The sequence below is a fragment of the Elaeis guineensis genome, chromosome 1 (genome assembly GCF_000442705.2).
Source record: "Elaeis guineensis isolate ETL-2024a chromosome 1, EG11, whole genome shotgun sequence".
In the NCBI taxonomy this organism is placed as follows: Eukaryota; Viridiplantae; Streptophyta; class Magnoliopsida; order Arecales; family Arecaceae; genus Elaeis; species Elaeis guineensis.
This window is the reverse complement of record NC_025993.2, coordinates 105,534,224-105,559,232: the sequence shown is the minus strand read 5'-3', so window position 1 is coordinate 105,559,232 and position 25,009 is coordinate 105,534,224. Positions and strand designations below refer to the sequence as shown.

Below are 25,009 nucleotides of genomic sequence, written 5' to 3'. Positions count from 1 at the left end.
TTCTGGCCTGATATCCCTCACAAGAGAGAGATATCAGGCTTAGATGGGTGTCAATTAAAAAGAGTTTGGGCAGCCTGATATCCCTCACAAAACTTTAAATGATCACCAATTTGATTTCAAAACCATTTAAATCCATTAAACTACTTGATACCAACAATAATGATAGTGAACTTTCATTTCTGTCTTGCATGCGTAGGATATTGATGACAGATAACAGGGTCTATAATCTAGTTTCACCTTTTCATCAATTCCACCAAGTAACAATTCAGCACATTACCCAAGTAGATATCTCTAATTGCCTCAGACGTCGTCATATTTTTTAACATATATTTCACTAAGAGAGAGAGAGAGAATCTAGTTGTCTTCTTCTCTCAAATCTAAACGCAAGAAAAGAACCACAAAAAATTGCGCACCCAATGAAGTAATGGGTAATATTAGTCAGATCCCCTAGCATATCAACATCAGGCAAAAAAATAGAGCGTTCTATCTTTAACTATTCAAACATCAAATCCCGGTCCCTAATGCGAACAGTTATTAGGTAGATGTACCTAGTGACAACAATGCCAATTTTAAATATCAGATCCCCATCTCCAATGCTGGCAGTCATCAGTTGCACCCATGCAGCGACAGCAATGCAAAATTTCCACCAATTTTTAAAGAAGTCGATGTCTCTGTTTAGCGACCCTTCTTGGGTGCTTCATGTCCATAAAGAAAGTTCGGTGTGAACAGAAGTTGCAACTCCATTGAAATACTAATGCAGCAAACAACCATAAAAAATAAAAAATCAATACAAATACAGCAAAAATATCTATAAGAAATAATTTTCTTGCAAAATAGCATCCAACTTAACAAGAATTTTAGCTAGGTTCCTGCCTTGAACCAATCATTACCGGATGATGACAAAACAACTCCTGTAACTACAGCAGCCCAAAACAAATGTACCTGAAACTTTGAGACTCGGTCATGTAAATCCACATATATACAAGATTTTTAAAAATCAGTTCACAAGGTAGTGATAATGTTGTGATATTAATAGAAGTATGCTCCTGGCTTAATGCCAAAGGCCTAAGTCCAGTTCAAGTCACATATGATCTTAGTTCGCATCAAAAAATTAATGCGCCTGCCATAAAAAAAAAAATCTGGTAGATGATAGCAAAGTCAAGGATCCCATCTGAAGTAGAGCTGCTTGATAGCCACATATCAGCTTCTTGTTTCCACAAGGTGGATAGAATTTAATATAATACATGTTTCAGCCTCTTCGTTAAGTCTGACCTCACATCTTTACATAATTATTAAATGACCACCACATAGATAGGACAAGGTTTGTTAATTGTCACTGCTGTTGTACTTGTCTTGTGATGACATTTAGATTTATCCTGCACCCATAATCATGTGCCTAATGGGAGAATGCCATGATATGATTGAATACATAACGTCAGGCTACTGTTTCTTCACATCTTGATTCATTGATATCGTTCAGCAAGGCTTGAAGATGGCCAGCAACATGAAAGCATGACCTCCAGCAATTCAAAGTTTCAGGACATCAGAGATTTAGGTTATGAACCACATGAGATTGAGAGTGATGGACCTAGTAGCTGAGAAATGACAGCAAACTGCATAGAAAACATATACTGAAGGATGGAACACAATGAGGTTATTCAGAGTAATGATGAACTGACAAAGTAACTCAACGAGAAAAAAATTTATATAAAAGAACAGAAGAAATTAAAAAGTCAGATGAACTAAAGAGATCACCTTCATCATCACCTAGGGGTGGGCCTAGGTACAAGAAGAAACTATCATCATAATTGTCCAAGCCTTATCCCTTCGGTTTCGTGTTTGGTAGTCCCAAAATAATCCAATCAGGAAAAGGAGGTTGCACCAAAGAGGTTTAAATGTCACTTTTTTTTTTTGTCACTACATTTTGTCTGGATCAGTGACTCAAATTTCCCACAGTTGCCATCCTTGAATCTCATTCTCAATGACAAACTACAAAAACACAAAATTTGGCGACATCATATTAACAATGCCTTTGCATGATGTGTTCAGAACACGACAGGGGTCTTTTTTTTTTGATGAAAACCCATGAACACGACAGGGGTCTTAATAATGAATGTTAAAACCCATGTTATAGAGCATCTGTAGTGACTCCATTCAGAAATTAAGCTGCTAAACATTATTAAAATAAAAATGCGTTGGTTTTGCTGCCATAAGAGTTTTTTCTTCTTGTCGTTATGGTTGTTGTTGTAACACAGCACTATTACATTGTCTCTGTTCATTCTCTGAAACTCAATCTGGACTGTTTGTCTGTCCAATTTTTGCTAGCTTGGTTCTTTCCCAATTATAGTCCTCTTTGAACCTCTTCTTATCTCTGTATATATTCAATTAATAATAACTAGGTGGCAGGTCTTCTACTTCCCTTTCACTCAAAAAAAAAAAAACATGATACTATTACATTACCCTGACAAACATACAAACATTGGCCGTTTTGTTCCCAGATTATGCAGGATAAATTGCCAAACATCCTTGCAGCTCCTTTGCCCCAGTGAGATCCATATAAGACCCCTCCAGAGCCTTTGACCAGGTCTTGCACAGACCTAAGGTAGGGAAACCATTCCTTGTTGTTATTTCATGGAACAAAAGGACGGCACTGCCCTCCATTCCATCTCCCATGTCCAATTCAGCCCTCTTCTTCATTTGGTCATATAATAATACATAAAGCATACTATTATAATATGGTACCATGTTATGCTAGTAAAATATCATATCGTATAATATTGTGTCGAATGCTATACAATAAAGATATAGTAATATTATATTGTAATATAATAATATAATAATAGATAATCATATGATATTAATTATTATTATCATTTTTACTATTATTATCAATACTTAACCCTTTACCATGAATCAGCCAAGCACACAGGATTCTGGGATTAGCAAAGACAAATTCATCCACCTTCTAAAGCTGTACCTCAAAACCACAATAAGCTGAAAGCATCCCAACACATTGTCACAAAAAATTGGGTTTAGATGCAAAATACGTTCGAAACCCATAAAACTAGGTCTCATGCACGCTACTTGATTTTATTTCTCCAAATTAAACCAGGTTTCCACCAAAACCCGTCCCAAAGGAAGCCTTATTTTGCCCAAGGGTATAAACTGGAGACCACAACCTTTCGAACTACAGCTGCATTCTCACTAAATATACAACTACCATACCATACCTTTGGGTGTCCAATCAGTCACACCACCAAGATGTAGACGGTGGACAGGTCAGAATTCTTATCCAATCGCTCTCTTTTATGAAGAGTTTTGGAGTAACACACCGAATGGATCAACGAGTGCACACCAACCTTCACACATACACCATGTGGCAAGGTGAGAAAACACAAGATAATTGCTCTGATCCATCTTCATATTCTGTAAAAATATAGCCGTAGAACATCCCCAGCAAAGATCATCTAAATTCAATTAGGAACACCTAGGCGCAATGATGAACTTTAGGCCATCATAGAGGTACACTGATATCTATTTGGGTCCACTGAAAAAATTGAAATATTTTAATTTGATCATAAAAGCAACACAGATTCTATTACTGCACCAAGATGTTCTTGTTGCAAAACAAGCTCTCCGAATCAATCACACACATTATGTCAATCTTAATAGTTTGGCAGTAACTTCAATTTCAATGGTCTATGTACGCACCAACTTTTATAATGAAAAGAAAGCAAGATATATCGTGGATATCTCTGTATCTGAAGCAGAGCAGAAATCTGAACGGACGTCATCTATACGAGGTAGGTACTAAAAACCGATCATCTAATCATTGAGAACGATTCTACTACCATGGATTCAGAGCTATTAGTTCATCCACTTTTGCACAACATTTAAGGAGAGATAGAGGGCGTGTCTCAAAAGAGAAAGAGAGAGAAAAAAAGAGCAAAAGGCAAATTGAAGAATCCATGGGCGAAAGATGATCATTTATTGTCACTGATCCCCCAAAACATTCTCAATTCCCATCCCCTCTCCCTCCCCCCAAAATCACAGAATACAATAACACTAAAAACAAGAGAGGCAAAATTTTTAAGAGGGGGAAAGCACTTTCCTCGCTATAGATCAAGAAAGCCCGTCTTTCGCCAGACGGCGTTGCGAACCTGGCGGAGGTCCCTCCCCTTGAGCGTTCTTCCGACTCCCTCCAGCACCGAGAAGGTGGTCATCGGCGATCCGTTCCCGGACCGCCTCGCCACGATCTCGTGGGGCGGAAGCATCTCCTCATCCCCGTCCAAATCTCGGTCGTCCATCTCGAACTCCCCCCATCCTCTCCTCATCTTCGCCGGCGCCACCGGCACTCTCAGCGGAGCCGACTGATGGTAGATCTTCCCGCCCGGCATCGACAGTGCGGACTCTGGCTTCATCTTGGGGACCACTGGGATCATCCGAGCGCAGGTGGAGACGGAGGAAGGGGAGGTGGAGGACGATGGTGAGGAGGTGGGGGAGCGGGCGGCGGCATTCCGATATTGGAACGGGGGGCTGGCCTTCGCCGTCGGCGGTTTCTTGTCGTCCTCCAGGAGGGCGGCAAGGATTCCGAAGTTCCGGTCCGGGAGGCGCCGAAACCCGGCGCGGGCGATGGTGGCGGGGCTAGGGTTCGGTTTGCCGATAGCGGGGGAGGGTTTCATGGGGTAGCGGTTGGGCTCGGAGGAGGGGTTGTCGGCCCCGGTCCAGAAGATCTCGTCCTCGTGAAGCTCGTCCTCGCCGGCGGAGAGGACGGTGCCGTTGGCGGGCCGGGGCGGGCCGACGAGGCCGAGGAAGCGGTCCGAGCCGGGGGTCTGCTGGTGGCGAAAGCTCTCCATGGGCTCGGCGGCGGCGGCGGTCACCGGCGTGCGATCTCGTGGCGCTCCACCATGAGGAAGAGAGAAGAGAGAGATACCTGGGGCAAGCGAAAGAAGAACGGGGGAGGGGGCAAAATAAATAGTGGGAGGGTAGGAAGGGACGACGGTCCAGCTTGTCATGGAGGGGGAGGGCGGCAGTCGGCGACGTATGGGGCCCACCCTTCCTTTTTCCCTCAAGCGGAACCGCATCGAGGCCGGTGGGGTCCCGCCAAAATCCCAGGGACAGGACCCTAAAGGTGCCCCATCGGAGTGCCCGCATAACAATTCCTATACGAGAGACTTCACATTCCGGGCGATTTTAGCGTGACGCCGTTCCGTCGCGTTACGAGGCAGCGAGCAGGATGACCTGGAATGAATGGTTGATGTGATTCGCATAGCAATGTTTATGCGGAAGAATGGAGCTGGACGTTGTCCGTCGCATTTGTTTAGAAGGGACGTTGAAGTCTCCTGGGGGGAGCCCACGGCAACAAAACGGGGGACTCGCGTCTCTCGTCCGTCACTGCCCTTTTGGTTACCACCATTTCTCGCTGACATGGCATCATAGAGCCGGTCAAATTGGTGGGCCAGCAGAGCCCCACATGGTTTTCCCATAGTTCTTGGGCACTGGTGCCCGTGTCAGAGAGGAACGATGGCCGTTGGATTGGTAAACCAACGGTTGATGCGCGCCTAGCGAAAAGAAGGGATCGAACCGAATGGATTGGATATCCGTGGGCGAACGGACGTGCTGACGTCGTGAGAGCACCTCCGGTCTTGGTGTTGCGCGTGGTGGACTACTACGGACAGAGAAATTATTGGCGAGAACAAATTTATCGCGTATATCTTACGTAATCTAATTATCACATATATCTTACGTCATTTAATAATAAATAGATGTATCATAAAAAATAAATTTTTATTAAAAAACAAAAATATTTTTTATTTAAAAATTTTAAATAAATATAAATAATAATATAATTTTTATTTTTTTACGTGTGGTAGTGTTGTTTTAACCAATAACTTTTTCTATCGATATGGCCCCTTAAAATTGTGGGGAAACATGGCAACGGTGACGGAGTTATTATGGAAAATTATTACGTGCAGGAGGTGCAAGTGAATTCGGACAAATCCCGGAGCATGTGGATGGTGGATGGCGCGCAATCAAAAAATTGGTGAAATACAAGGGATAGCGTGACGTGTTACCCACCGTGGGATTTGACGTGGTCCCATTGCAGGTGGTGCATGCAACACGGTGATGTCGTGAGGTGTCAGGTGGACGACAGATCTGCCGTCCGCGTAGAGATTTTATGCGTCTGAACGTATCTGAGTTCCATGACACGACAAAGTGTCCGCTTGCTTTATCCCTTATCCCATCCACGGCCGTCGGTGAGAGGAAGGTAGCGCTGGCCATGTGTGTTACTTGGATATCCTACGATCTCTTCGTCTGTACTCGTACGATCTATTGACCTTCAGAAGCGGAACAATGGGATCCCAGATTGATGATGAAGTATAATAATCTTTTAAGACTCATTTAGCTGATAGAAATAAAGTTCCCTCGTTGAAATAATTTTAAAGTTTTTATCAAAAATATATTTTTAAAATATAATATTAATTTTTTTTGATATATTTAATTGGTTATAAAAAAATAATATATATTTTAAATATTTTATATTTACTTAAATATTTATATTTTTATAAATATTATATAAAAAAATTATTATATTTTTAATAAAAAAACTCACTCATTCTCTTCGTAAGGATGTTTCTAAAAATATTATTTTATAATTTTTTAAAAAAATTTTAATGAAATAAAAAATTTATTTATTTTTTTATTGATCATATTTTTATTTTTTTATTTTTATTAATCAAATAAATTCTTAATTCTTCGTTTCGTAATCAACATAATAGGTAAAAAAAAAAAATAAAGATGATACAATAATACTACAACCTATCATAATAATATAAAATTGAGACTTATGTACAAATATACAATATCTTAACATCATGATTGTTATTTATAATTAAAATTTAATAATTTTTTTATATTATAATAATAATTTTTAATTAATATTTATACCTTGAGAGGTGAAATATACTTAGTGTGGTAATGGTTAATTTCTCCGGTCAATAGCAAGAATAAAGAGCTTGGTTTACATCACTTACACTCAGATTTAAGCCTGATCCAAGACCAAGAGACCCTGAGGATGGGTTATTATTCCCTGTAATGGGGCTAAAGGAGTATTGACCAAAACAAAGGGGGAGGATAAACACGTCGTATCCAAGGAGCCGCTTATCATCCTTTAGCCGTCCTTGGGGATCAATAATTTTTTTAATTTCATAATGAAGCTAATCTTCAGCCAGCTAAAAGTGATCAAAAGACCTGAGATGGAGTCCACTTACAGATGGTCATTATCAGTCTTGCGACATGTCACCCTAATTTTTTTTCTTGTTCTCTTGCACAGTAGCTCTTGTTTGATTAAATTTTTTAACTACTACTTACATGATTACACAACTCTAGACCTCGACAAAATGAGCCATTTTATTTCATGATCATGGTTTATATATTGTTATTGACATTCGACTAGATTTCTAATCATCATCTAATTGAGTAGAGATATCTAATAAAATCAATTTGATCTTTCGAGCGTCGACGGTTCCATAGATCCTAGCACCAAGAATCTAACTTTATCTTAATAGATTGACCCATTTTAAATCACCAAACCAAGGGTCACGATAGTTGATAATGTCACAGATTCATGCATTATCATGTAATTGAGTTGATAATTCCCACAAAATTGACTGGATGTTTCAACTTTCCAAGTGTTTGGACGATGCCATTGAACTTGGCATCATGGATCTATCATTCTTCCTTTTGTTGACCAATATGACATCAATTCAAATCTCTCCTAGTAATCATGTCTTTACATCTTGAATTGTCTTGCAGTTTAATTAATTTTTATCTCAGGATTATATTCCATCATTTCGATTTATACATGAAAAATTTTGATCCTTCTATGTGAAGGGGGGAAGATAAAGGAAAGGATGGTGCTTCCTTAGTTCATAGCACAAATTTTCATGCATGATGAACATAAAGAAATGGTGCTTTCTTCAGGAGGATATGAAGCAAAATCAAGGATATTCCTAATTCTCTTACTACTGTTTGATTTTTAATCTTAGACTTTGCTACCTTCTTCCCTATTCTTTTTATAACTAATCTTATTCTATATTCTAAGTTGTAAATTATTTTATCTTAACTAATAAAAGCCGGGTGGCTCCTTTTAGCCTCCCTTTTCATCAAAAGAAACGAAAGAGAAGAAATTTTCTTTTCCATGATGTTTATGCATGTCATTGAAAATTAATCTATTATCTTCAGTCCAACCAACCAAATGACCAGTGTCATGTTCCTCTCATTTGGTTTATAATAAACTTTATTCTTTTGCATAGTTGTAATTCTTATATTTGGAATATCCTTCCAAGTGGATGTTGCTCATATATTACATATGAAATACTTAGTTGCATAAAAATGGTAAGATTGCCATGAGCTATCCTAGTCCATTGCTGTCCATATCCATCAGCTCTTCATTAGACAAATAAATTTATGTTGGCATAGGGTCTACAACATAACAATCCTTATCAGCTTGGGTGGAAAAAATAAGATGAAAGCCTATGGATCTGCGCATATCTATGGGTTGAGGTAATGGATTCCCTGGTAGCGCATAATGATGTTTTGTGTTTTTTATTTTATTTGCGTGGGTTTGTCAAAAGATTTACGTCTGGTCCTATCTTTCTTGAATCATGGATGTGCTAACTGTGCAGGAGTTTATGCAATGATTGATGAAATATAATATTTAAATGAAGATGGATGAACAGGCACTTGAGCCTGGAACTGATGAAATTCGGGGAAAACATGGAACCGGTCTAAATGCGAAATTTTTTGTGCACCATGGGTAGCGTAGAAAATCTGACATAGAATATACTGCATCGTTTGATTGATTTATGTAGTCACTATTTTCTAACGCACATTTAATGCCTGCTGATCGATCTTTTGGTTTAAAAATTTTGTATGACAAAAATATTCATATCCTTTGAAAAAATTATGATATTCTATGACTATATTATGACAACCTGCGTCGATAATATGCACATGATGTCATAATTTTTTTAAAGAACAGAGACATTTTCGTCATTCAAAATTTTCAAACGAAAAAGCTGACTGTAAGCATTAAATATGTGTTGGAAAATAGTTGGACAAAAATATCCCTGTCATATTATGATATCTTAGATCATATTATGACATCTTGGACTATATTACGTTATAGGATGTCATAATTTTTTTCAAAAAGTAGGATATTTTCGTCATACAAAATTTTTAAACGAAAAAACTGATGTACAGATTGGAAGGTGGTGACTATGTGGACCAATCAGACGAGATGGTGCATTCTATGTTGGATTTTCTACACCGCCTGGGGTGCACAAAGAATTTCTCTTATCTAAACATTCGGACAAACAATAATGTGGCCCATGGTGCTTGTCATCAGCCCTATGAATCCTTGGGATTATAAATTATTCTTCATGATGGAAGCCATTATTAACATTTGCTAGATAGATAAATACATAAACAACAAGTCTAATCCCAAATATTTTTATATATGAAATGAGATCGATGGTACATGTCACCTGCCTTCACTCTAATAAAGCTAGGTTAAAGAGATGTGCCTGCAGAGCCTTCTCTCTCATTCATAGTAATCACTTTCTACCTCTCTTTTTCTTGCTATTTGTTAGTGATTTTGTTTAACCAATAGCAAGAAATGAAACCACCATAAAAGAAAGCCACTTCTCCATGAGAAACTGACGTTCACCAATCAAGTCTTTGTTCTCAAACATGATTAAATGAGACACCTGACATGAAGTTGGAATATGATAGCAGAAGGTGAAATGAATTAGCCAGGTCATATATAAGATTAATGCATTCGAACCCTTCTCTAAAACATGCTGAAATGGGAATCACAGACGAAGTTTCACAGCAATGGAAACTGACGGTAGAAGGCAAAAGGAATATACTTTAAAGAAAGAAAGTTATCCGGATTGTAGGAGGGCAACCTAATTATATTTTTGTTTGTCTATCTCAAATCCAATCTCTCAATCTCAAATTTTAGTGCATTTGTTTATTCAAGGAAAACAGTGCAGTATCCACATCATGGCCATCTGTTGGTGGTGCTCTCCTTCTAATTTTTTCCTTCCATTTCACGTAACATGTCCGTCAGCTGGAAAGGTATCTCCGACTAATTTTTTCCACTTAGATGGTGGGGGCTCTATTTTTAATCTTTTCCTTCCAATTCATGCAACATGTCCATAGTGCAGATAGTATGTTATATTATTGTTATTGCTTTTATACTCATGATGACGTGAAGTCTTGCACTCCCTGACAGAAATAACGCTATAAAGATTCTGAAATAAATACTTATCTTAATGCAACTCACCCTAATCTGGAATAAAGCTTTCTCGCACCTTGTTTCAATGAAAGTCGATTTACTTTCTAGAAAGAATAAAACAGAATGCTAGTTCAATTAGACTGCAGACTCCTAGCATTAGCAAAATTTGACACTATACAGACTTGACAGAATTGTAGCAGCTTTAGCATTGTAGGGCATTTGCATCTGGATTCACAAGAAAAACCTCTCTAACCCTCTTGAGTTCATTCCAGATTATTTAGTGACAGAGAAGTGTTGCTGATCTAACTTACTGAAGAACCAAAAGAATAAATATGATCAACATTTTTCAATTCTCATAACCAAGTTATCAGGCAAACATCAAAACTCCTTCCTAGTATACTAGAAGAAAATCTGCATATATCTTTTGATATTTATCTGATCAAAGTATAACTTGATTTAAACTACCTACACCGCAATCAAGCACCTGTGAAGCACATATTTGTTTGGGAGAAGTGAGTATTTTAGATACCCAAAGCCACCCATTGCAGCGAGACATAATGGAAAGCCTTTTCTTTTACGATATAGAAGATTTGTATGAATTACCACATAAAAATTTTCTTGACAGTCTTGATTATTTCAAGAAAGAAAACATTTTGAGGCCTTATCTTGTTAATTAATTTATATCACATTTTTTTCTTGAGCTAATATACTACAGACAACTTGAACCAGATAATGTTGAGTCATGTAGTCAGTATTTCCTCTATCTGATTCTCTTTTATACTTCTAATTCCTAGTTTTCAGGAAGCAAGGTGGATTTTTCACTTTGTAGTCTTCTTCTGCCGGTTTATCTTGTTAGAGTCTACTTTTTCTTCTTCAGTTGTAATAACTATCCTCAGCATCTATTTTGCAATAATTCTACTCATATTTCCAAGAACTATCTTCTCAGTAAAATCTTCTTCTTCTAAGTTTGTAGATGCTACACCTTTTACTCTTGTTCAAAGTGTGCTCCCTCTGCAAAGTAATACATTGTTATGTCATATTTCCCATGAAATTGCCTGTGCGAAAAAAAAGGAAACTCTGAGTCCCAATTGCATGCTATTTTGATATACTAAGATCACATCCTCCAAAGCTGTTGGACTAAATTTTATTCTGAATGATTGCCAGGGAAGTTCTGCTTCAACTTCCAGTATATCAAATAAGTAGCTTCTCCCCCTGGACTGAAACAAGAAGGGGATTCAATGACCTTTCTGTCAGAACGAAAAAGCAAGATAGGTAGGCATGAGCTAAAAATGTGGTTATATATGCATTATTTGAAAATAATGAAGTATTATGCTATTGATAAAATGATGGGAATCCTCATTCCAGCTAATTGGTAAAAATAATGAAGCATTATGTGTTGGAAGGATTAGGACCTAATTAGAAAGATGTCTAATTCTGGATCCTTGGATATTATTCCTTAGCACATTCTTATTATTCCCTGGCATATTCTTGTTATTCCCTATCTATATTTGGATCTACATACCCGTATTTATAGGCCTCTTGTATACCCTCTTAATATAGAAAAATAAAAAAGAAAAATCTTAATATGAAGGGTACTCGTCCAATTGTTCCTTCTGCTCGTTACCGTTACGATATAGCTAATTATGTTTCATATAAGAATGTGTCTCTATCTTATCAAAGCTTTGTACCTGCAGCAGACTCCAGAAGGCAAGGTGGAAAGATATAAAGCTCGGCTAGTAGCAAAGGGCTACACTCAAACATATGGTGTAGACTATGATGAAACCTTTGCTCCAGTGGCCAAGATGAATTCTGTTCGAACATTGATATCGTGCGCTGCTAACTTTGGCTGGGATTTACATCAGCTAGATGTGAAGAATGCATTTTTTCATGGAGACCTTCAGGAGGAGGTATACATGCAGATACTACCGGGATTTGAGACCAGAGCAACTACTGAAAAAGTCTGCAAGCTAAAACGCTCACTCTATGGCCTTAAACATTCTCCTCGGACCTGGTTTGATCGATTCAGTAGAACTGTGAAAGGAATAGGATATAGACAGAGTAATGCAGATGATACTCTGTTCTATAGGTATTTCAAGGGAAAGAAAACTGTACTCTTGATTTATGTTGATGATATTGTAATAATAGGAGATGACCATCATGAGATTAAGCAACTCAAAGAAAAACTGAAGCAAGCATTTAAGGTGAAAGACCTGGGTCCACTAAGATATTTTTTGGGCACAGAATTTGGGCGATCATTCAGAGGAATTTTTCTATCACAACGAAAGTATGTACTAGATTTGCTTTCTGAGACTGAAATGTTGGGGTGTAAGCCTGCTGTTACTCTGATAAACCAGAATCATCAGACAGTGACAGATGGTGGAGCTCCTGTTGATTGAGAAAGGTACCAGTGACTGGTTGAAAGGTTGATATATCTTTTACATACGAGATCCAACATAGCCTATGCTGTTAGTATCATCAGTCAGTACATGCATGATCCATGAGAATCTCACATAGAGGGAGCTTTCAGAGCATTGCGCTACTTGAAAGGATATCTCGATCGTGGTTTGTTGTTCTCACGACACAACACCTTCCAGGTAGAGGGATTTACTGATGCAGATTGGGCTGGATCACTAGATGATAAGCGATCTACCTTTGGATATTGTACATATGTAGGGGATAATTTAGTTACCTGGAGAAGCAAAAAACAGTCAGTGGTGGCTAGATCATCGGCAGAAGCTGAATATAGAGCAATGGCCCTAGGCAAATGTGAACTTCTTTGGCTTCAGAAGCTGCTTCAGGAGTTACAACTTCTGAACAAGTTTCCTCTTCGGTTGTATTGTGACAGTAAGACAGCAATTGAGATTGTAAGCATTCCGGTACAGTATGATCATACCAAACACATGGAGATTGACCATCATTTTATCAAGAAGAAGATTAATCAGGATCAGATCTGCATTACCTTCATTTGGTCTTCTGATCAGGTGGCGGATATTCTGACTAAAGGGCTTAGCTCATCGTCTTTTTCTGGATTGATTGACAAGATGGGGCTTCGAGATATCTTCGCCTCATCTTGAGGGGAAGTGTTGGAAGGATTAGGACCTAATTAGAAAGATGTCTAATTAAGGATCCTTGGATATTATTCTTTAGCATATTCTTGTTATTTCTTGGCATATTCTTGTTATTCCCTGTCTATATTTGGGTCTACATATCTGTATTTATAGGCCTCTCGTATACCCTCTTAATATAGAAAAATAAAAAAGAAAAATCTTTTCTTCCTCATATTCATCATTATGCTATTGATAAAAACTTATGCAATGGTGTATGTTTCTGCTTTCAATCAAGTTTTTGTTCCCTTTTCTATAGTTTCAAATTCAATTTTTCTGGATTGAATATTTCTTGTTTTTCTAAGTTCTAATGAATGCTGTGTATCACACATATGTTTGTCATGAAAACAAACTTTTGTTTATCTGATTTAAATGAGTTTTCTCAACACATAGCAAACCTGATTGGACAGTTGCATTTGCATTTTGGAACCAAAACATTAGGTTCAATTTCTGGATTATGAAATATTAGCAGCTGCTGTTTTTATGTTTTTGTAAGCACTATGTGGATATCCAATTAAAGGTGTCATTTTTTTCTTTAAGACACATTTTAAAAAGAGGATAATTATAATACTTGATCTGTTTTTGCCACATCCAGAGCTCAACTTGATCTGTAAGCAATATCCACTTGCCACAGTGACTAAGGCATGCTGCAAGTTGTCGCTTGCCGGTGGATTTTGCATAAAATGTTCAAGTGCCTAAAGTTCATTGTTGTGGACTCTGAGTCAGTCAGGTCAATCCCTTAGAAGCATCCTTTTCAGGTCGTGCATTGGGTGTAATCTCAGCCTTGATGCTAGTTGAAGCCAATGTCTTTTTTTTTTTTTTTTTGATGTAATAGGAGGCAAGACAGCCACCTAGATTTTTATTAATAGGGAGGAGGAGAAGAATGTACAACCAGGGGAGTAAACATTTGTTTTCCCCAAAAGCCAGTGGGGTAGTCAACCAGAAACCGCAATATACAAACAATACTCACTTTGTAGTTTAATTGTCCACAACTGGAAACCTCATATAAGGGCACAACTGGAAACCTCACAGTTGAAGCCAATGTCATGGCACTGCAGAGGGCACTGATATATATTAGTTTTGTATAGGGATATATCTATGTTTCTACATAGAACCACAAAGTGCCATTAGCTGAGTAAGTCATCAGTATAAACATAAAATGACAAAATAATCTGCCTGCAGAGTGCAGCAGGTGATTCTCTTAATGGTGGCGATAGGAGTTACAAGGCCTAAAATAATGTATTCATTGTTATAAGTTATTTACTGATATTTCTATACTACTCTGAGTGAGTTGTTTTGTGTGCCTGCTGAGAATTTTTTGGATAAATCAGGCAATCTCCATGGAAGTTTATTGTCTAATTAATACTGTGGAAATTTAGGAATATATTTAGCCTATGCTCGGTGTTCTACCGGTATATATTGCGTTCTTGAGCATCGAACCAGCTTCAGTTTCCGATGGATGTGACCACCTTTTGCAGCCCCCTACAACTCAAATGTGTCCAAATTGCTCAGGCGCTGGAAAGTGTAAAATTATGGACTCAGTAGCAAAGTTCAAAGGTTATTATGTCAAGATCATTCTGCTTAGCATCTACTGGAACAGCTGCCATTGTAATTTATGTTCCTTGTATTGCTTTCGACGGTACTCTCTTCTCAAACAAGAGGGTACTAAATGTCACCCTAACTATTTCTTGAGTTGTTTTCTGGCGACTTTTGCAGCTATATTATACTTGTTATTAAGACACTAACCAGGCTTTGCAAAGCCTGCATTCAAACGTAAGGCTTCTTGTGGGCCTTGGTTATGGTCTCACTTGAAGCATATCACATAGCAAGGCTCCATAAACTAGCTTAAAAGCTAAATCTATGTTCCCTAATTTGTCCGGATTTTGCTTTAGGAATTGAAGGAGCCATCTAGAAATGTTGATCCTTTGATTCTATAGTCAAGCAATGACGCTGAGAAACCAAGCCCTGGAAGCAATTGAATGGCCTGACTCTAAAGAAAGATGAAATTTTGTGACAACTCTACAAAGCAGTGTTGATTGTAGTATCTCATGACCTTTAAATATATATCTTGCTATGATTTTTTTTTTTTTTTTTTTTAATGATGTTTTTGCGGCGTACCATCTAACTCTGATATCATGCAAGACTGCCTTTTTCTTAGGTGACGTGTCAGCATGCTTTTGCATGGGGAATGCTTGTGGGGACTGAACATAATCCACTTGTAAATCCATTTGATTGAATGATGTAGAACAATTTTCCATAAATTTCCTTGAGCAGCGAGATTGTTTTCTCTCCTAACTTAGTGAGGTTGTTGCTTTGGCATATTTTCTTGCATGGTATAATTAACCTGATGTTATTTCTTTAGTTTGGGGATCTTTTTTTCGTTTATACACTTTTCTTGCTCGGCAAGTTTCTTATTCTAGAGGGAGAACATCTCTAAAGTAGCTTTCTTATTTTAAAGGGAGAATACCTATAGCAAGTTTCTTATTCTATAGGGAGAATATCTCTATAGTAAGTTTCTTATTTTAAAGGAAGAATATTTCTTTAACTGCTCATTGTAATCGATCAATTGAGGCAGTTCGGCATTAATAAAATTTTCCAAAAATTTTATCCGATTATCCAAACTTGTCTAAGTCTTTCTAGCCCATGGCATTTTCATTACACATCTCAATATACCAGTCTTGCTAATGCTGCTGTTTACTACGGCATGATGTTGCTGTAACACCAGCTGAGCGATGAATTTTTCCATGTGGTTTCGTAATATACGTGCTAAATAACGAGCTTGAAGTGGTGTAAGATTACCTAGGAAGAGTTTGTTTGTCATTGAGTTATATGATCGATCTTTTAGGCTGTGTATATGAATTGTTTGTAGTGATTTAAGGAATAAATAAACATGTGTAATTAAACAATATCCATCATTCTTGTGTTGCACTGTTTGTTTTTGGTAGAATTATATTGAAGTTTTAACCTAACTCAAAAGTTGCATTGTATACTTATTTATCTTTATACTTATTTATCTTTGATCGATCTTGGTATTTATTTTCTTTTTGGTATGTATATTGTCACGCCCCGAATCCGGGACATAACACGGCCATGCTACCGAGGGATGGAACCCACGATAACACGAAGTCAATCCATCATAATCATCTAAAATCCATCAAATAAAAAGATTTAATTCTATTATTCATCAAATAATCGAACCAATATTGGTTCAGAGCATCTAAATCCAAAAGCAAGTACTAACCCGAATCTCAACATTCATAAATAACTACAAATCTATGATTATAAAATAAATTAAATTTCTGTTGTCAAATTTTTCAGCTTGCTATGCCGATCTTCAAGCTTGGATTCCTTTTGCCGATCCTAATCTTATTTCTCTGTTCAAACAAAAAGAAAACAAAAAGAATATGAGCTACACTAGCCCAGTAAGTAGAACTTGCACTTCCTTATCGGATCAAACATAAGTTTTTCATGATAATACAATATTTAGAAAATAACAGATAATACAAAATAAAGCATTTTATAGAGCATATAACAAAACAAGTTATAAACTCATCATGCATGCATAAATCATGTATATTTCACAATCATGAATCGTAAATCATTTTCATCATGTATTCATGTCATGTTTCAAAATATTGCTCACAGATATTCGTGCTAAAATCACTATTATACCCGTGACAGGACCATGTTTCTTAATCGACAGAGTTCTTAATTCATGTGCCAACTTTATACCCGCTGGCAGGGCCATGTTTCGTGTGGATGCTAGCTCCGGATGTCGACCTTCCCGAAGGGATTCATTCATAGCCATCTGAGAGCCTTTGAAATCATTATATCTTTTTCGTAAAGCATACATATACATAGATAAAAAAACAATGAAATTCATGCTTCATAATCATGCTATTTTCATAAGATATATTCATGAAATCAATGCTCATAATAAAATATGCTTTTTCATATCACATATGCCGATCCTTATTTTATGAAAAATATGATTTCATCAATAGCATTTCTTTACATAAAAACATGATCATTTAAAAATAAATAAGGAGCATAAGATCCACTTACCTCGTTCATCTTAGATCTTCAGACTTTGTTAAAAAAATCAGCTAATCCTATTTAAAATATCAAATCATCATCAATTTCTATTCCATAAATATTATAAAATTAAATCATAAGGAAAGAGAACTGTTGTCCGGATGTGTCGGACCATCCAGATACCAGGACAATTCAGGGTCTCTGATCTGAGGGTCAGATTTAAGTGACTTGATCAAGAAATCGTGAAGCACAGATCGAATTAAGGTCAAGATCAATCAATAGGGTTCTTTAATAATGGGTTTGAAAAATACTTGATATGACCAAATGAGGTTGACATACAGCACGGATATCAAAGCAACTTCGGATCATCTTATTAGAGTCAATATGAGCCTCTAAAAGATGAAGGCATGACTCGATACAGGATTCGTAGATTTTTTTAGAGAGAGAAAATCGGTCATGAGAGAGAAAGTGGAGAGAAAATCTTCGTATCCTTCAAAAGTGACAATCATGATCGAGATCATCAAAGATCATATCAAGGTGACTCAATATGGATTAACCATGATTGATGTTATCAATTTCGAATAAGGATCGGATCGGGATCCGATCTACTGCATGAATTTCGGAGCAGTCCCAGATCATCATATTTTCATCTCAAGTTTATCCTAAGGTCTGTGATGCAATCAGAGAGAAAGAATGACCTTAGAGAGACAAAATCCATAATGAGAGAGAAAGATCTAGAGAGATAAAATAGGGAAAAAATTTAGAGAGAGAAAATATAGAGAGAAGGTAGAGAGAGAAAGTCCAATTCTAGAGAGAGAAAGATTTAAGAGAGAAATGAGAGAAACTTTCTCTCACATATATTTATTATTATTATTATTCTTATATATATATATTTTTCTTTTTCTTTTTTCTTTTTCTTTTTCTTTTCTTTTTAGAGACAGAAAATAGAGAGAGAAAGAGAGAGAAGAGAGAGAAAGAGGGAGAAAGAGGGGAGAGAGGAAATTTTTTCTCTTTCCTTATTTTTTTTTCTATTTTGCATTTTCTTTTCTTTTCTTTTTCTTTTTTTTTTCTTTTTTTTTTCTTTTTCTTTTTTTTTTTTCTTTTCTTTTCTTTTCTTCTTCTTCCCGAGCTTTCATTGGGCCGAAACAGGGGACCTAGAGGTCCCCGTGCCTTGACCGGCCGATCACGGCCATACCATGCCTGACGGTGGCCGGCGGCAACGGGCGACTCTCCCGAGTTCGCAGAGGCCAGAGCCGGCGGTCGGCGTGACCGTCGTGTCGGAAAATCAGAGGAAAGAAGAGGCCGGACAGAGGTTTTCTTTTCCGACAAAATTCTGCGACACCTGTCGCCAGCAATCGTGCCCACAGGCACGGAAAAGAAGGGAGAGGAGAGAGGAAGAGGAAGGAGGCCTTACCACAATCTCCGATGACCCCCACCGGCATGAAATCATGGCGAGCACAGATCGAGGGGCCGCGGCTTCATTCGGAAAAATCGGAGAAAAACTACAGTGATCGTCGGTGGCTGATGGATCTACTCTCAGAGGAGAGGAAGGGGGGTTCTTATAGAGCTTGTCCTAGGATCTTTTAATGGCCCTAGGACTCCGATTCTTGATCGGAATCGGGAAAGAGGAAGACTCCGATCGGGAGTCTTCATCCCTGTTTCTATTTTTTTTTTGTTTACTGGGCTTCGTGGCTTTTGACCCATCGGGCCGGGTTATTACATTCTACCTCCCTTAAAAAAAAATTTCGTCCTCAAAATTTAACATACCTTCATTTTTAAATAAGTGTGGATATCTCGTCTTCATATCATCTTCAAGCTCCCATGTGGCCTCTCTTTCTTCATGATTACTCCAATGAATCTTTACATACGGAATGATGCACCGTCTTAGAACTTGCTTTTTTCGATCAATAATTCAGAGAAAAAATTCTTCATAGGTTAGATCTTTATGAACTTACAATGGCTCATACTTTATCACGTTATTTGGACCAGGTACAAATTTTTTTAGTGGTGAAATATGAAAGACATTGTGCACTTTAGATAATTCTGGTGGTAAAGCTAGTTCGTAAGCAACATCTCCTACTCGATTTAAAATTTCAAAAGGTCCAATATATCGCGGACTCAGCTTTCCATGTCTCCCAAATCTCATGACACTTTTTGTAGGTGATACTTTTAGAAAAATATGATCACCGAAGTGAAATTCCAATTCTCTTCTTTTTCTATCTAGCCAACTCTTCTGTCTATCCTGTACTGCCTTGAGTCTTTCTTGGATTAGATAGTTTTTTTTTTTTTGCATCCTTTTATTATCAGTAAAATCCTTCCTTATTTACAACTAACGTATTTTATAATATCTTTTGATTTAAAGGATTAATATTTTTAATCAATTCAGACCATCACGCTTTTGCTGCGCACTCTGATCTCAACTTACCAACTTATCTAAGTCTATCAAAAATATCTTTGTATGTTAAATCAATCAAAGATAGATCCAACTTTCAGATTTCATATACAATTTAGGATAAAATTTAAGGTTTTCTTGTCATTACTATCTCTTAGGCATAGCACATCAAAATTAAATCTTCATCCACCTTCTATGTTTGAACTTATTATATAAGCTTCACCACTCTTCAAGAATCCAATATGTCTAGAATTAATTTGAGTTAACCTTCGATTTATCTTACAATTATTTAGACAACTTCCAAACCAACTTTTTTTTGCAAAGAATTTAACATCAAAAATCAGCAAAGTTATCATGTCCTTTATTCGTATAGGTTTAGTATTTCAATATCATCAAATATACCTAACATAATATATCAATACCTCCCACTTCATTCTAGGATCAACACTTCTCGTACTCTGATCAACCTTGCTAATTGAAATCTAAGATATCACTCGTCAATTCTATTATAGACATCATATGCCACTTATGCATAAATTTCATCATAATACCTATTGATTCGAAATCAAATTATTGAATCCTTTCTTTTATATCTATCATGTTCCTCATGATCTTAGCCTCCAGTTCAAATATCACTAAAGTCACAATCTCGAATAATGATAACCTTAAGTTCAAATACCACTTAAATCATATTCTCTAGTGATCATAACCTAAACTTTATATCATTCTATCACGTCCTTAATGATCATAATCTTAAGCTCTGATATTATCCATTATACTTCACTTGGTCACATCCTATTGATCATACATAAAGTTTTGATATCACTTTATAATCTCAATGATCTTAAACCTAATCTCTGATATTATTCTATCATATCCTAATCATTTATATCATTTATATCATAATCCTCAATTATTATAACCTAAGCTCTGATACCATAAAATGTCACGCCCCGAATCCGGGACATAACACGGCCATGCTACCGAGGGATGGAACCCACGATAACACGAAGTCAATCCATCATAATCATCTAAAATCCATCAAATAAAAAGATTTAATTCTATTATTCATCAAATAATCGAACCAATATTGGTTCAGAGCATCTAAATCTAAAAGCAAGTACTAACCCGAATCTCAACATTCATAAATAACTACAAATCCATGATTATAAAATAAATTAAATTTTTGTTGCCAAATTTTTCAGCTTGCTATGCCGATCTTCAAGCTTGAATTTTTTTTGCCAATCCTAACCTTATTTCTCTGTTCAAACAAAAAAAAAATAAAAAGAATATGAGCTACACTAGCCCAGTAAGTAGGACTTGCACTTCCTTATCGGATCAAACATAAGTTTTTCATGATAATGCAATATTTAAAAAATAATAGATAATACAAAATAAAGTATTTCATAGAGCATATAACAAAATAAGTTATAAACTTATCATGCATGCATAAATCATGTATATTTCACAATCATGAATCGTAAATCATTTTCATCATGTATTCATATCATGTTTCAAAATATTGCTCACAGATATTCGTGCTAAGGTCACTATTATACCCGTGACAGGGCCATGTTTCTTAATCGACAGAGTTCTTAATTCATGTGCCAACTTTATACCCGCTGGCAGGGCCATGTTTCGTGTGGATGCTAGCTCCGGATGTCGACCTTCCCGAAGAGATTCATTCATAGCCATCTGAGAGCCTTTGAAATCATTATATCTTTTTCGTAAAGCATACATATACATAGATAAAAAAAATAATGAAATTCATGCTTCATAATCATGCTATTTTCATAAGACATATTCATGAAATCAATGCTCATAATAAAACATGCTTTTTCATATCACATATGCCGATCCTTATTTTATGAAAAATATGATTTCATCAATAGCATTTCTTTACATAAAAATATGATCATTTAAAAATAAATAAGGAGCATAAGATCCACTTACCTCGTTCATCTTAGATCTCCAGAGTTTGTTAAAAGAATCAGCTAATCCTATTTAAAATATCAAATCATCATCAATTTCTATTCCATAAATATTATAAAATTAAATCATAAGAAAAGAGGACTGTTGTCCGGATGTGTCGGACCATCCAGATACCAGGATAATTCAGGGTCTCTGATCTGAGGGTCAGATTTAAGTGACTTGATCAAGAAATCGTGAAGCACAGATCGAATTAAGGTCAAGATCAATCAATAGGGTTCTTTAATAATGGATTTGAAAAATACTTGATATGACCAAATGAGGTTGACATACAGCACGGATATCAAAGCAACTTCGGATCATCTTATTAGAGTCAATATGAGCCTCTAAAAGATGAAGGCATGACTCGATACAGGATTCGTAGATCTTTTTAGAGAGAGAAAATCAGTCATGAGAGAGAAAGTAGAAAGAGAAAGTGGAGAGAAAATCTTCGTATCCTTCAAAAGTGACAATCATGATCGAGATCATCAAAGATCATATCAAGGTGACTCAATATGGATTAACCATGATTGATGTTATCAATTTCGAATAAGGATCGGATCGGGATCCGATCTACTGCATGAATTTCGGAGCAGTCCCAGATCATCATATTTTCATCTCAAGTTAATCCTAAGGTCTGTGATGCAATCAGAGAGAAAGAATGACCTTAGAGAGACAAAATCCATAATGAGAGAGAAAGATCTAGAGAGAGAAAATAGGGAGAAAATTTAGAGAGAGAAAATATAGAGGGAAGGTAGAGAGAAAAAAATTCAATTCTAGAGAGAGAAAGACTTAAGAGAGAAATGAGAGAAACTTTCTCTCACATGTATTTTTTATTATTATTATTCTTATATATATATATTTTTTCTTTTTCTTTTTCTTTTTCTTTTTCTTTTCTTTTCTTTTTAGAGAGAGAAAATAGAGAGAGAAAGAGAGAGAAGAGAGAGAAAGAGGGAGAAAGAGGGGAGAGAGGAAATTTTTTCTCTTTCCTTATTTTTTTTTCTATTTTGCATTTTCTTTTCTTTTCTTTTTCTTTTTCCTTTTTCTTTTCTCTTTCTTTTTCCTTTTTTTTTCTTTTCTTTTCTTTTCTTCTTCTTCTTCCCGGGCTTTCATTGGGCCGAAACAGGGGACCTAGAGGTCCCCATGCCTTGACCGGCCGATCACGGCCATACCATGCCCGGCGGTGGCCGGCGGCAACGGGCGACTCTCCCGGGTTCGGAGAGGCCAGAGCCGGCGGTCGGCGTGACCGTCGGTGCAGGAAAATCAGAGAAAAGAAGAGGCCGGACAGAGGTTTTCTTTTCCGACAAAATCCGACGACACCTGTCGTCGGCAATCGTGCCCACAGGCACGGGAAAGAAGGGAGAGGAGAGAGGAAGAGGAAGGAGGCCTTATCACAACCTCCGATGACCCCCACCGGCGTGAAATCACGGCGAGCACAGATCGAGGGGTCGCAGCTTCATTCGGGAAAATCGAAGAAAAACTCCGACGATCGTCGGTGGCTGATGGATCTACTCTCAGAGGAGAGGAGGGGGGTTCTTATAGAGCTTGTCCTAGGGTCTTTTAATGGCCCTAGGACTCTGATTCTTGATCGGAATCGGGGAAGAGGAAGACTCCGATCGGGAGTCTTCCTCCCTGTTTCTATTTTTTTTTTTGTTTACCGGGCTTCATGGCTTTTGGCCCATCGGGCCGGGTTATTACATATATTAGCTCTTGGTACAATTTAGTTGGATTGTAAAGCGACACTATTCTTGCTAGCAAACTCCTAATGCGGGTGTGTTCCTCTGCCTAAAACCTAGCAGCAGCTAACTTTTAATCCAAGGAGTTTTCTTGGTTCACACCCCAGTTGAAGCAGTGATGCAATATACATCGAATGGACCCTACAAGGAGGTGCTCAGATGGTGTTAAAGAAGTCCATTAAATTGATGTTTGTTTTCTCAATAAGCTAGAATAAGAATCATGGGATGCTTTTTTTTTTTTTTTGGGGGGGGGGGGGAGGGGGGAGGAGACTAGCGCTTTATTTGGATTAGGGGTACACGATAGTTCATAAGGGGAGGGGAGAGGAGGGTAATAGAGGGGAAGGGAGGGGAGGGTAAGGGAATTAATGAATTTTTGTTTGGAAAAGGAGGAGAAGGATAAAAAAGGTACATACCTTATCTTTGTTTGGATAGATGGGTTAAGGGAGGGATAGAAGGACTTTTATATATATTTTGATAAATATATCTTTTCTCATTAATAAATGTACTATTTAATTTTATGATATTTTGACAAAAATCGTGAATCTCTATCATTAAAATTTGCCTTCCAAATATTGTGATCTTCAGATTTGCGTGAGGAGCAGCCTGCGGGCGAAGAGATGGCTATAGGATTTCTGAGTTGTGCGAAGAACAAAAGGGCGGTCGAGAAGATAGAGTATATAATGGTCTGGTTATAATTTTAAAATTTTATTAAGGATAAGTTAGAAAAATAAAAATTAAGCGTTAACTTTTTCCTCTATTACACTCCAAATTGAGGGGTATAGAAAATTGAGTAAGTGAGGGATACGGAGGGATTGAGAGAATCCTTCTCTACCCTCCTTTATCTCTCAAAAAATTTTAGTAAATAAGAGTTTATTCTTTACCCTCTCTTTTCTTTCCCTTATGAACCTTCGTGTACTCCAAATCCAAACAATATGTAGGAATGCTTGCTTAAGCCTGGCTTAAATAGTTTGTTCGAATTATTGATAACAATTTTTTATTTTGATCAATAATATGCATTCAATGGGGTAAGCTAGGAGAATTTTATATATCGATATATAATTAATAGAAGAGGTCCGGGACAATCACAAAAGACAGTTTGGCCGAGTGGTCTAAGGCGCCAGATTTAGGCTCTGGTCCGGAAGGGCGTGGGTTCAAATCCCACAGCTGTCAAAAAAATATTTGACTTGTTTTCAATTCTTCTCTAATGTTTTAAATTTAAAAAATATAAAATAGATGAAATATAATTAACTTAAAATTTTGATATTGCTTATTGAATATTTGGAAATACAATTAGTGAAGGGAAATGAACATGGTTACAAACTGAATATTTCTTATTTTACTATTTTCTAATATTTTATTTTTAAATTCTTGGGAAAAATTAACTAAAAATTTTGATTTCCCTTTTATTCCTTTTTAATGTATGAAAAGATAAAGAAAGTAATGTATATAAAAAGAGGCAAAATAGAAAGTA

At 36.9% G+C, this 25,009-nt stretch overlaps 1 protein-coding gene and 1 non-coding gene across 2 annotated transcripts; one reads left to right on the top strand and one right to left on the bottom strand.

The window, feature by feature from the left end:
• Positions 1-1,186: 1,186 nt before the first annotated feature.
• On the bottom strand, positions 1,187-5,104 carry LOC105038268 (uncharacterized). Its single transcript, XM_073258375.1, has 2 exons — positions 1,756-5,104; positions 1,187-1,631 (listed from the first exon to the last, which is right to left on the bottom strand). The coding sequence occupies exon 1, from the start codon at positions 5,082-5,084 to the stop codon at positions 4,116-4,118; it is 969 nt and encodes a 322-aa protein (XP_073114476.1). The 5' UTR covers positions 5,085-5,104; the 3' UTR covers positions 1,187-1,631; positions 1,756-4,115.
• Positions 5,105-24,628: 19,524 nt separating this feature from the next.
• On the top strand, positions 24,629-24,708 carry TRNAL-UAG (transfer RNA leucine (anticodon UAG)). Its single transcript has one exon. It is a non-coding gene; the product is annotated as a tRNA-Leu (tRNA).
• Positions 24,709-25,009: the final 301 nt, after the last annotated feature.

What these genes read in the sequence shown, in the direction of transcription:
- LOC105038268 (XM_073258375.1), bottom strand. Translation starts at nt 5,084, where the DNA reads ATGCGGTTCCGCTTGAGGGAAAAAGGAAGGGTGGGCCCCATACGTCGC.